We start from the raw sequence: 14,922 nt of genomic DNA on the forward strand, positions 1-14,922 counted from the left end.
TAAGCTGCGAAGTACTTCGTGAAGAAAGAGAGAGAAAGAGAGAGAGAGAGAGAGAGAGAGAAAGAAAGAGAACAATATAGAAGAAGAAAGAAAGAACACACACACATATTACAAATATATGTAAGTATTTGTATGTGTATATCTATATGTATGTACGTGTATATACATATATATATAATATATATATATATATATATATATATATATATATATGTGTGTGTGTATACTCGTAATATTTATCTAAAAATAAGGAACCGAAAGAAAAAGATCGAGAACACCTGCTCGACCGTGTCAAAACAATGTCGCTATCAGATACTCGCGATAATAGCACTGACCTGTCATTTTAGGATACCTAAAACTTTCAATGTCTTCTCTTTCTTTCTTATATCTTTACTCTTTGAATTATAAAGAGAATTCTTTCTCAAGTAATATTTCTCTTTTACTCTTACTCTCGATCTCTCTCTCTTTCTAGCTCTCCCCGTTGATATCTATAACGAAAATCAGATAAGAAAATATATCGATATATTAAATTCGACGAATGCAATTAATTAAAAATTCTTTCAAAGTTCTGATCAAACTCATACTCAATATATATCCTTTTAAAAAAAAAAAATCCTGAAAATAGAAAAAAAAGTAATGATTCTAATGACTCTAACGATTTTAAAACTCCTAGAACACGCAATACAAATGTAAAACATTTTTCATCAGAATTATCTGACACTCTAAATGTAATTATTAATCAGACGTTATTGTAAATTGTGTTAAAAAGAAATAAAAAACAAAACAAAACAAAACAAAACGAAAAGGAACAAATTTTAAACTCTCAACTCGTTCGTCACTAAAAATGTTTAAAAAATAAATTTTACTTTTTCGAAAGAACACTAAAATTTTTAATATCATTTCGTTTAAAAATATTTCTCGATAACTCTGCATAGTTTACTTTTAATATTCAACATTCATCATAACCCAACAACCGAAACAAAGTTAAAAACAACATACTACAAATTCGTTCTGTTTCAATATTCAAGAGAAGGGTTATAACTAAAACTCTATATACATTACAATAAACATAATATCAATAATATCAACAATGTTTTTTTCTTTTATTGAAAAATATGAAGATCTCTTTTGAATATTCCTACGTTTTAAATAAATGTTTACCTCCACTATTGATATTGATAAAGAGGAAAAATATGCTATAAAGATATCACAAAATGATGGAGAATTTCAAATGTATCTCTTTTATATTCTTCTATAGAAACGAGACTAAACAAAAAAAAAAAGAAGGAAAGAAAGAAAGAAAGAAAGAAAAGAAAAATGAAAAATGAAAAATGAAAAAAAGAAAAAAAATGAAAAAAAAAGAGAACAGAAAATGGAAAGAAAAGAAAGCGTGAAATGTTACTGTTGCGAACGAACGTCCGCTTCATTACCTGCTTCTGTCCGTTACTGTCATTTTGCGGAAAGTAGAGGAACGCCATTGCTGAACATACGAATCGCATCTCGCATTTATGTGAAAGCAGTTTTTATGACGTCGGCTCAATTGTATTATAAATAATGTAAAAATTCACAATTCGTAACTTTGCATCTGATAAATATATATCTGATAAATATATACTTTTAACATACATGCATACATATATGTATATATGTGTATGTATGTATGTATGTATGTATATAACGATGTGAGATAAAAGAAACGAATAGAAAGTATTCATCCAAAAAAAAAATATATATATATATAACGCGACACGAATATATAAAAATATAAATGATAATCGAGTTATCGTTCGCCGATATTTTATCTTCGAATTCGTATCATCTTAAAATTCTATTTAATAATTGCAACGTTATTTATAATCACATCATCTTTCATCCTTTATCTCATTTTCGAAGAACAAAAGAGAATTATTCCATCGGAGTAATCGTTGTTGATAATCTTTCGTGAAAATTTCAACAAGATTACTGCAAAAATTCTCTTTACGATAACATCTTGAAAGCGTTCTCTTGCTTCTTATCTCCGATCCGTTTAGCATAATTATTACGATGTATGTGTATGTGCGTAGATATATATAGATATATACACACACCATAAATAGAATAAAATATAGACATATCAACTTTAAACTACTTTAGTAGATAACATCTTAGAAAATTTTCTTTACTTTTAATATCGATCCGTTTAATATAATTCTTACGATGAACGTACTATAAATCAAATGAAATCTAGAATATATCAAATTTCACTAATTTTACTAGATAGCATCTTAAAAACATTTTCTTTTTTATCACACTGATCTGTTTGTCACAATGATTACAACGAATGTCGTCAGAAATGAAAGAAAATATTGATATATCAATTTTCAACTATTTTGCTCGTTAAAATATCTAAAAAATTTTTGTGTTGATTCGAGAGATGAATAAAATTGGAAAGAAAAAAGAAAAAAAAAGAAATCAGCACTAACAAGTCGTTTTCAAATTTGAAAGAGAGTTGGTATGAGCAACGTAACGAAAAGGGTAGTTTCCTAATTAGGATTCGTGAAACGTTTCGATATGGCTGACCACTGCAACGCGTTCTGAACGTGACCCTTACCGTAACGTCCTGAAAACCCTCTTCACGAATGATAATAGAACGTTTGTGGGGTAGTTCATGACACACGAGCGTACCATTTTGTTCTGAAATTCGCAAGCGTGCAAGACATCCGCTTGGACTCCCATGGAAAATTGCACATTAAATGTCGTTTTAAACTTCCGTTTAATTTCGTAAGCTTGAACATACTCGAACGATCCCAATAAAATTTCTTTTTATTATGTAACCCTCATTTTTATCAAAATTAAATTCTAACCAGATGAAAATGAAGAGATAAAAAGCAATTAAAAAAAAAGAGAGAGAGAGAGAGAGAGAAAATGAAGAAGAAGAAAAAGAAAAGAAGAAGTGACAAGTACCTGCTCGTTATAATTATAAAATATATGTAGACTATAAAATATACAAGTGTATCTAGATACATAAATTTTTTTCAACTTTAGAAAACAATTAACTGAAGCTACAAACTTTACTTGTTTCACTAATTCCACTTTTATTCAAAAAAGGAGCTATTAATATAAATGTAATAGTAATACTTTATAATCATGATGATTACAGGATCAAGAATGATCGAAGTACCAAAGGGTTGTTCTTTCTCTGTTTTTCTTTTTTTTTTTTTTTTGGAAAGCGAGTTTCACCAGAACATCAAGAAAATATTCGATATTTTTAATCGAACATTTCATTATTTATTTCTACGAGATATAAATATCGTTCATCGATAAAATACGTGGATCGTGATAACCAAAATTAGCATTCCCCTTTGCCTTCCGAACGTCAAAGCGAGAACTTCCTAATTAGATTTTCACAGACAAACATGTCTCGTTAATTCTGACTATACATTCTCATAATTACACATGGTAATATCTACTGTGGAGAGAATAGAAATAGAAAGGTTGAAAAAAGACATCGACAAATTTATCAAGATGAGTTAGAAAAAAAAGAGTTATTTGGATAAAGTTTGAAAAAAGTATGCTACACATACCTATACACGTAGTTATAAAAGAAAAAAGAAAAAAAAAAAATATGCATATATACACATAAAGATACGCAGGTATATACTATCTATACACATAGTTATACAGATAAAAAAAAGGACAACAATAAATTTACCAAGATGAGTTAGAAAAAAAGAGTTATTTGGAAAAAGTTTGAGAAAAATATGCTACATATACCTATACACATAGCTATAAAAAGAAATATATATATATATATACATACATAAAGATACGTAGGTATATACTACCTATACACATAGCTATATACATAGTTATAAAAAATATATATATACGTAGGTATATACTACCCGATTACAGGATATCCAGAGATTGCCTAAAGATTACGCCCGAAGGTATCGTTTTGAAGTCGCGTTGCTCGTTGAAGGATCAAATAAAATGTCAAAAAAACTACATAGCACCAGCTCCATTTTTTTCTCTGCTACGATCGCGGAAATAAAGAGGGCTTTGTGTATACTACCGTAACGACTTTTTTATTCTCCTCTGTCTCTTAGAAAGAAAGAAAAAAAATTAGAAAAAGAAAAAACTATTATATACATACATACATACATACATACATACATACATACATACATACATACATACATACATGCATACATACATACATGCATACATACATACATGCATACATACATACATGCATACATACATACACATATACATATATACGTACGTACGTACATATATATATGTGTGTGTGTGTGTGTACGTAGATACTATCAAGAGATCGATAAAGGGATACTACAAACGATATGCATATATTGCAATACATCGATTATCTTTTATCCATTCGCTTGTCATTATTTTTTTCGCAATCGGTTAAAGCTACCAATAACGACGACACAGATAATCTGATAAATTCCACGATCGGCATATCGGTTACGAAGTTTATATTCGATAAAAAATTTCGCCCTGTCTCTCACGGCCTCTTTTTTTTGTTTTCTTTCTCGTGTTATTTTTGTTGTTGTTGTTGTTTTTTTTTTTCGTTTTTTTTTTCCATTTTATCATCCTTTTGTTCCGCGATAGGGGTAGATACCAATATTAAATTAAATTCATCGTTCACGTGTTTACAAATTATGCCTCCATTATTTTCATTCCATTATTTATGAAGCTCGTGAATTTCCAAAAGAGGAAAAAATAAAAACAAAAGCAACGAAGATAACGTTAATCGGATTATTTTCACGTATGTATATATATATATGATTTTCCGTAGTCAATCGAGAATGTCGATAAGTCATTGTTTAATCGAAAAACATGAAATTTCAAAGTCGACTCTCGTAAAAGGTATATGGGATCGTCGATCGAAGTTTAATATGTAGATCTACCGATTAAATTAAAGAGTAGACCAGACATTAACATTTAACTTGGTATTAATAAAATCGTTTGACCACGTAAACTCTAATTTATTATCAACGAGTCTTCTATTATTATTAGGTCCCTAGATCTTATAATTACTCGCCGAAATGCTAACGTACGTATCATTAATTATTTGCTCAATTAATTTAAAAGGTTATACACACACGGTCATTAAATGCATAATTAAATTTCTTTATTTGCAGTTTCATTAAAGAATTAACATTATTCATCGAATACGTACGTTTCGTTTCGTTCGATTTTTAATGCATTACATTTGTCTATGTATATGTGAGTATGTAGGTATTTACTACAAATTCGAATTCATTTAATTCGATATATTTCTTTATTCGTTATTTGCATTTTTTATTTTTATTTTCGATATTATTATTATTATTATTATTATTATTATTATCATACACCGATATATTCATATCATATAATCAATTTCAAAAATATTTAAATCGCAGAACTTTGATTAATTCTAAGTTTATTTTTATCTTTAAAAGGAAGAAATTCAAATGAATTTTTAACACGGTACCGTCACGTCAATGAGAATTTTATTCACATTTCGCAATTACTATCGTCTGTTTGTTGATGTGAGAATCCAATTACGATAAATGTGATATAATCTATTTTCTCTCAGAGTCTATCAATATTTACTCTCAATTTGATTCATAAACACAGTATACATGCACATTCCCCGTTAGTTTGATAGATCGAATTAGATAGAATGTAAAGATCGTAAGAAAAATATTCCAGGATCGATAAATTTCCAACGGGAACGTACGATTTTCTATATATTTTAATGAATATCGTATAACAGCCATTCCGATGTACAAATACATATGTAGATTAAATGCGCTTAAACAAGACACATTTTGTCGATTTAAGCTAGAAATTACGAGACATTGTCATATTCATAATTTCTCCAATATTACAAACACACACGCGCATGCATACACACATACACATCGATATAATATCGACAGATATTTCGGAAAATCACGAAGCTTAAAATCGATAATAATTTCATAAATTATTCGCTGCACATTTGCAAAGTTAATTTTTGAAGTCTTTCGGCTCATCAACAATTTAAAACGAACAATTTAACCCCTCTAATGGGAACGGAAGGTTTCCGAACCGTTTTGTAATTCAAACGAACGATAAGCTCAACAAATTAATTGATGGATGTGCTCCAATGAGAATCACTGCGACATCGAATTTAATAATTGAGTATTCTCGACTGGACGCAATGAATCTTAATAAAATGAAATAGAAAAAAAAAGAAAAATCCCCCTCCAAAAAAAAAGAGAAACAAAGAAAAAAAAAGAAAACAATATACATTGATACGTTGGAAACATAACAACCAATTAGAACAGATAAATCGTACTATAATATTTAAAGGAACTTGTAGACGTATAAAAAAAAAAAAAGAAAGAAAAAGAAAAAAAAAAGAAAAGAAGAAAAATCTTTATCGATCGAAAAACGATAACTTTTCGCGACAGCGATCACGTCGCATAAAATTTAATCCAAGATTTTCTTCGGTATCGACGTTAATTCGAATGAAACTTTCAAATCATCCTTCAAGATCATTTATAGCAACGCGCGTGCCACTTTCACCCGACAATTTTCTCAAGGAAGAGAGTGCCTATCCGAAACTCGTGAATGCGATAAAACGTCGACAAAACCGGATAGTCATCTTCTCCTGCATAGAAGAAAGTGCATCGTGAGAGAGTCTAAGAAGTTCACGAGATTTTTCGTTAACTGCGAGCAATCCCCTCTCTTTTTCTTTAACCCTTTTCTTTTCTCTCTCCTTCTGTATATATATATATATGTGTGTGTGTGTGTGTGTATTTCTATCTTCCTATTCTTTTACCGTGCCAGAAACCAGAAAGTTTTCAAAGTGTACGAACGATGAAGTTCACCATCTTCTCTCTCTTTCTCTCCATTCAATGGTTCGAACTTTTCAAGTCCAGAATCACTTTGTGCTATCTTCTTTGTTAATTCTACTAACGAAAAGCAAGTTAGTTCGCTATAGTTAACGGAATGTTTTGGTTTCTCTAAGTTCACCACCCACGGCAACGACCTCATCTTTGTTAAGTTTTAATTTTTAATTTCTTTTTTCATTCCTTCTTTTCTTTTCGTTATTTAGCTTTTTCACACTCTCCTACCCTTTCTGTATCCTCTATTGCTCACACCTATCGCGCTCTTCTCCACCTCTCTTCTCTCATCTTCCACTCCAAGTCACGTTACGCGTTATACGATCTTTGTTCGGTCACGATGTCCTACGGTGCGTTACATCGAATAACTTTCCCTAACGATCTTATCGTGGTTACAACGAAATCCCATCTCATGAATATTAAACTTTCTCTTTGCCTTTACGTTTAACCCTCCGTTAACTATCGTTTCTAATATAAACGAGATCTATGTTTCAATGTATCTGACTGTGTTACGTATCTGTGGAAATCAATCATTGATGTTACCATGAAGTGATAAATAATTTAATCGAACTTGTGTGTGTGTGTGTGTGTGTGTGTACTTGTCACTTCAAACGATCAATCTATGTATATTTATATATATAAATGTACATGACGTATATTATATCAGTTAATAAAATATATTGATTTAATTATCGAACGAACAAAATGAAAGATATTAATTATCCTCGTAATTGAATGAAATTATTTTTAATTTCTTTTCTTTCATTCGTTTGTTTTTAATTTAGTTTCCTTATTTTTATCCTGAAAAAAGAAAGAAGGAAATAAAGAAAGAAAGAAAGAAAGAAAAAGGAAAAGGTAAAGGATACTAATACTCGGTACGAGCTCGCGCAAAATTGTCCTTGCATATAATCCAAAGATAAATTTGAAGAATTTGGAATCGCAGCATTTTCATGCAACCACGTTACTTCCATCTCTATATCTCTGGTTGGTACTCTTTCTTTCTCAAATACTACTACGTGCCATTTCAAATCGTTCCAGAGGTTGCCCGAGCACTTTCCTAGATTAGAATAAACCGATACTTCAGTTTCCTTTTATTCAAGGCGCTTCAAATTTGCAAGAAGCATTCCTTTAATAACATTGAAATCTTTCTGATCTCGAATAGGGAAGTTTTCATTTTGTTTTCAAGAAAAATCTTTCCTCGTTGTCAAAGGATCTATAAATCTGTGATTAATTTTCTCTCTTTCTCTCTCTCTCTCTCTTTTACGCATACACTCTCTTTGCATTTCTCATTCCAACGAATAAATGTTACGAAATAAAAAAAAAAGAAAAAATGTTACGAATACGCAAGTATTTGGCGATGCTAGTTGGCCGGGAATCAACGAAACGATATATTTAGCTTACATCTAAGAGAATTATTCGCTAAATTATTTTTGTAATCCTATTTAAAGAAACAGAGCAAAATCTGCTTTAGATTTTTAGCTCAGGTTCTCTTGAATCGAACGAGAAAATATCGAACGAACTTTTCTATTGAATTCAACACGATATTTGCTTCTTATCGATCGCGAAATAAAGAATATTTGTAAAAAGAGAATACCGCATAAGGATTCCTCCGAAAAGGTGGATCGAAGATGACGCGTGAAATGGGAAATTTGTATGCGTCAGTCGCAATATACGTTTTGTACGCGCGATCGAGATTTATGTATTACCGTATTTTAATATAAATCTATCGAGATGTGTTCTACCAGAAGCAATACGCTACGTATCGCCTATTATTTCTACGAGACTGAGACCGAACCGAACGATTTTCATATGGCTACGCGATAGAAACCATTGTAAATTCTATTGCAACTCGTTTCTATATCCTACGTTTCATATATCCGATACATAAATAAATGTAACGCGTTGCTAGGAACATATGTATGTAACTTTACAAATATTCTAACTTTACGTCTCTTTTACCGTTTCTGATAAATGAACAAACGTCGAAATACAAGAATACCTTCCATATACATATATGGATTTTTCTTCCATATACATATACATATATATATATATATATTTTTAAAGAAATTTCTTTATAAAATTCTGAATATATAAAATTGACAAAGTTATTATTTTGAAACATTACTGAAACGTAATTAAAAGCCGTATATATCTTTTATAATTTACATTCCTCTTGCATAGAATGCATAAAATACATAAAATAACACTGTTCAAATATTATAAACGAATATATAATATAATAAACACTAATAATATTATAAACAAAAAGAAAATAAACAAATGTTTGTTCAACAAACGTTTAATGTTCTCTCGATCTCATGATCTTTCATGTATTACATATAAATCATTAAAAAAATATCGTTTACCTTCCTCTTTTTTCTCTTTTTTTTAATAAATGACATACCATAATGATCATCGTGAATTATAAATTAACTTCGTATGTCGATCATACACAACTGATATATAAATAAATAAATACATTTTATTTATAAGCAAAACTGCGAGCATTGAATGGAGCGCAATGCGCAAATATATCAATCTATTAATACCAGAGACCGAACGAATTGTTATCACGAATGATTCGCATTTAATTGTTTCTTTATTTATGCGACAATAATAATACAACACTTCCATCGGGTAGCCGTTATACGACTAATTGCAAACTCGTAATAACGATCGTTAACATACTCACAATGAAAAGAAACGAAATAGATAAATTTCATCATTTCGTTTATACGCTTCGAAAGATATTATATTAAAATAATAGCCCTTTCGAAAATATCTTTCGAATCGGAAAGATCTCATTAATTTAACTAATTAATTAATAATCATCTAACGGCGTACAAACGCGTGTACGAATCGTCCAAAAATATTTTTTTAACTCTTTCGCAATTAAAAAGTTTGCTTTCCTTCTTTCTTTTTTTAACTTTAAAATCGAACGTTAAAAATTCTTTTGAATCGAAGACAAATTTCGTTTCGAGGGAAAAAAATAGAAAAAAAAAAGAGGAGGAGGAAAAAAGTTTGTGAATAGCTCGTAAATCTTTTCCCCGCGTAAAAATTTATCGCTTTCAAGTAATTTGTCTTCGCAGTCACGTTTTTGAGAAGCACGTTTTCGAAATATGTACATTCTCGCTGCTCGTTACACGTACGAGTGATGCTTGTATACAGTTTGCCACCTCGATCGCCGATACACACCTCGTCCGGAACTAAAAGCTTTTTCAAAGCGCGATAAAATAATACGCCCTTCACCCTTCGTTAAATGGACATTGCCTTTTCACGCATCATAGGGTGAAAAGAGCAACGAATCCTTTTAAAAAGTTCAAATAATCATTTATAAAAATAGTACAAATTATATAACGAATAAAAAAAAAAATTAAAATATAAACGAATGGATCGATCTGAGTTTTTGTTTCTTGTTTCTTTTTAATTCATTAAAACGCATTTTACAGACCAAACTGATCGAAATATGCGTGATCATAAAACATGTATTTTTCTTTATGCAATAACTTCCAAAATCATTTTCATATTACAAATACATCCTATATTTTCAACTTTAAAAAAAAACCAAAATTGATACAAAAGGAATAAACATATTTTAACAATTATTATATTTTAACAATAATATATATTGTGAATCTCAACGTATTAAAGAGAGGCGCTTAATAAATTTAAAAAAAATAAAAATCCTTTTAAATCTTGCATGATTAAAAAAAAAAAACATTAAAAAAAAAAAGAGATAATAAATACCCCGAAATAAGAGAGAATGTTTTACGAAATTACAAACATGATAATCGTAAATTGTATCGAGTACTGTTATATATTACTATTTCTCAATAGATTTTTTGCTTTATAATATTACTGCGAATTAAATGTTTACAATATAAATGCGATATTAAAGAATCTGTTAAACCGAAGTCACTGTATATTACTTTAATTTATTTTAATATAATTATTATTACAACATTCTTGAAAACTCGTAAGGTGCGATTAAACGAGAAAATTTTGAATATTCATTACTACTATTCACGGTTTGCAAAACTAAAAATATCGCAAAAATGACGATCATTTCAAAAATTTAACAAAGCCTTTAATTCGAATTGAGAAACGCTGCTACTAACTAATTTTAAGATTAGAAGATAAGCAGAGAGAGAGAGAGAGAGAGAGAGAGATGCTATGAGAAATTAATAATCTTAAGGAGAAGCCATCAAAAGCATACTAATTTCTCGGATCGTCAATTTCACGATATATCACATGCATCATCGACAGAGTAAGTACATTGATTCAACAATAAGTTGAATGCCAACTTAACTAGTTCTTACATATGTACGAACATTCTTGACTACCCTTCTTGGTTAACTAGCTAGTTCTCTAGTATGGCTAACTCGCACATATTTCTCTATTATATATCTTTGCTATATCTTTGTTTTATGTATCTACACACACACACACACATATATATATATATATTTTATACATATATTATATATATATATATATATATATATATGTATTATTTGAGCGAAGAAGGTAGAGAAGACGTTGAGCTCGGTCCGGAACGCGACGAAACCCGCGTTACGAAACTTTCCACGAATTACGTTCAACGTCCGCGTTCCTCTCGTAATTCCTGGACGAAGGGTTCGCCCGAGGATTCAACCTACCGAGTGCTTCTGATAAATTCATGGAACACGAAGAACAAGCTCTACCGAGTACAACATGGTATCGTAATGTTGAATCTTCTACGAATTCGATCAAATAATTTAGACTGTATTATTCAAATAATTATCCTTGACGATTCGTATAATAAACGCGACAAAAAAGAAAAAAAAAGAAACAAAATAATCGATCGAAACTATGTAACTTTTACTATAACTTTATTAATAATTTAACAAACTTTCAAAGAAATAATAAAAAGATAATCTTTAATATCCAAACATCGATATTCGTTGAATTAGTATCGAAGGAAATTCGATCGTATAAAAGATATTTAAAAGAAGGGATGACTAAATGTTAAAATATAAAATAGAATATAAAATAAGATAAATAAATACGCGAAAAGATTTTCTCTTAGATATTATTACTCTTTCATAATCGTGATACGGTAAACTAAGATTTTCCTCCAATTTATCGTCACAGATTTCTACCTAACTCCTATGAACGTTGACTTCACATCCAATCTGTATTTATATATATATGTATGTATGTATGCATACAAGCGTACCTGGAAACGTGACTGACACACTTTGTTGTTGCTCACTCAACTTTCACTTTCGATATCAATTCTTTCACGTCTTTCTTCCTCTACTTTTCAACGTCGTACTATTTTTACAGGCGAGTACGCTCGCACGAACGCGACACGCTTTTGTGCATTTCACTATTTCATTCTTTTTCTTTTTCTTGTTTTCTTTCTTCTTTTTTCATTGTTTATTTGTTGTTTCTTTCTTCCTTTCTTTCTCTCTTTTTATTTTTTCTTTTTTCTTTATGCAACAACTTCTCCTTCTCTAAATGTTCACTCACGTGTAACGAAAAAGAATCTTCGTCGTCATCGTTCTCGATAATCTCGTAACATTTTATCGCACGTTTTTGTAATCGATATAGAAAAAAAAAAATTCAGAAGAAAAAGGGAAGGAAGAAAGTAAGAAGTAGAACGAATAATTAACAAATTATGACGTAACTCGTCCTATCGTAAAAAATGTAAGTATTCATCGACCGAGAAATACCAAGCATAGATAATCGAGCTTTTAACCGTTAACGCTCGTGCGCCACTAAAATTATGTCGAGCGTCACTCGAATGACATCATCCAAGTACATGCAAATTACACGATTAACGCTGCCCAACTATCCAATGGACCGGCCTCATTTGAGCGTACCACGTTTAAACGGGACAGCCACGATTCCAAGAATTTACGCAGTATTTACGATTACCGCACGCTATCCAATTGTACTCATATTTATCGTTGATAGGGAAATTCGTTTCTACGATAATTCCTACGACGATTTCTCAACGAGTAAATCGAAAGTTTCTTGAATGAAAACACGAACGAACGAACGAACGAACGAACGATTCCAAATCAAATTTAAATAATACTTGTTATTATAATAAATTAATTTTTAAATCGAAATTTATCGTACACAAAAATATATATATATTTTTGGTCTCTTTTGTGTGGTCTATTTTGAAAGTGGTGCAAGTGTATTTTGTTTAAAAATGAGATATCACGTAATTTGTGATTGATTTAGTGTAAACTGTGTATTTATAACTAGTCAATATTTAATATCTTAAAAAATGCCAATTCTAATTTTGTTCCATTTAAAATTGACCAATAAAAGAAATTTCGTCCAGTTTTCGCGAAACAAATAAAAATGAATTTGCATCACTTTCAAAATAAATGGTTCTATGTAATATATACATTTCAAACCATGAACGTATTAAATATTATAAACGTAATATACGTATATACATTTTAAAGCATATTAAAAAATGTGCGTATCAAATTTTCTTCCTTGCAAAAAAAGAAAACTTTTGCAAACACGAGGATAACCGACGCCGACTCAACTAACAAAAAGAAAAGAAAAGAAAAGAAAAGAAAAAAGAAAACAAACACGAAAAAAAGAAAGATAGAAAAAATAAAGGAAATGTAATTAAGTCGTGAGAAATCCTCCGTGATATGCCCCACTAAAAATCGATGAGAAAACAATTCGAAGATGAGATAACATCGTTTAATCATTGGATAGGACATCCGTAAGAACGGATAAAAACAAAAAGAAAAAGAAAAAGAAAAGAAAAAGAGAACGAGAAAAGAGAAAAGAGAAAAGAGAAAAAAGAAAAAAGAAAAAACAGAAAAAGTAAAAGAGAACTGTTTGTAGACGGAAACGGAGAAGGAAGTAAAGTAAGCTCGATGCTAGATCGCATCGAGGGGTAGGAACGTAGGAGGTAGGTAAAAACAAAAAAAATAAAATCAAAAAGATTAAAAAAAAAAAGAGAATAAAGAAAAAAAGAAAGAAAGAAAGAAAAAGAAAGATAGGAAAGTCTGGAAAGAAGAGAAGGATAGTGAGGAAAAGGGGTTATACGAAAGGAGGCCGCGAGACGAAAATTGTTCTTCGCGAAAGGATTCGAAAAGGAGAGGAAAAGTTTCTCTTAGAAATCGATCGGTAGGAATTCACACTGACGAAGGATTCTGACCAAGAAGGCGATATAGTACGCGTTTCGTTACATGGTGTGAACAAAAGGGTAAGAACGAGAAAGAATGAGAAGGACTGAGAAAAGAGAGAGAAAGAGAGAAAAGGAGAGAGGAACGAAAGGAAGAGAAAAAAGAAAAGAAATAAAAAAAAGGGGGAAAGAGAAACTAAGAAATCGTTTCTGACTTACACCAACATCGAGTCCGCCCTCCGTCATGGTCGTTGGTCCTCCGTCTCTGCACGGCTCTCCACACTTTCGGAAATAAAATCCTCGATTTCTCTCTTCTCTCCTCTCCAACGTAGTGTTCCTCTTTCTCTCCAATCACCACTTTTCGAGCTCACTCTCTTCGTTTTGTTTCTTTCTCTTTCTCTTTCTCTTTCTCTTTCTCTTTTTCTTTCTCGTTGTCTTTCTCTTTCTCTTTGTCTGTCTCTCTCTGTCTTTCTATCTTTCTGTCTCTGTCTCACTCGAACACTTTCCACTTCTTCCGCGTTTTCCTCCACGTTTTTCTCTTCCCTATCCTCGGTCCGTCTCTCTCGCACTCTCTATCTCTGCATTATCCGCTTCTATTCGTCTATCCTTTTTCGTCGTACGGCCTGCTTCGGTTCAACGAATCGAATCCATTAATCACCCTTCTTCCCACGTTTGGTATGGCGAAAGCTGTATTTAATTTTTCACGCGATGCCGCTTTATATTTTAAATGGAAATCGAACGTGCGCAACGCGCTGGAATATGTGTTAGTTAGAAGGAAAGAAAGAAAGGGAGAGACAGAGAGAGAGAGAAAGAGAGAAAGAGAGAGAGAGAGAGAGAGAGAAGAGAGAAGAGGGAATAAAAGATAAAGAAAAAAGATTTCTG

At 30.9% G+C, this 14,922-nt stretch overlaps 1 protein-coding gene across 13 annotated transcripts in view; it reads right to left on the reverse strand.

Annotated features, from left to right (window-relative positions):
* The window catches only part of LOC127065624 (venom dipeptidyl peptidase 4), a 269,779-nt gene that overhangs the window by 216,103 nt on the left and 38,754 nt on the right, over positions 1-14,922 (reverse strand). For 3 of the 13 annotated variants that reach the window (XM_050998219.1, XM_050998222.1, XM_050998221.1), the window contains exon 2: positions 14,260-14,727. The exons of 4 other annotated variants lie outside the window; for them this stretch is intronic. In XM_050998219.1, the coding sequence (XP_050854176.1) occupies positions 14,260-14,286 (27 nt within the window). In that variant the 5' untranslated portion in view covers positions 14,287-14,727. Of the gene's footprint in view, positions 1-14,259; positions 14,897-14,922 lie in introns of those variants that run through there. 6 more of the 13 variants (XM_050998218.1, XM_050998227.1, XM_050998224.1 and 3 more) reach the window with 4 other exon arrangements.

This window comes from Vespula vulgaris, chromosome 8 (assembly GCF_905475345.1).
Source record: "Vespula vulgaris chromosome 8, iyVesVulg1.1, whole genome shotgun sequence".
Classification (NCBI taxonomy): Eukaryota; Metazoa; Arthropoda; class Insecta; order Hymenoptera; family Vespidae; genus Vespula; species Vespula vulgaris.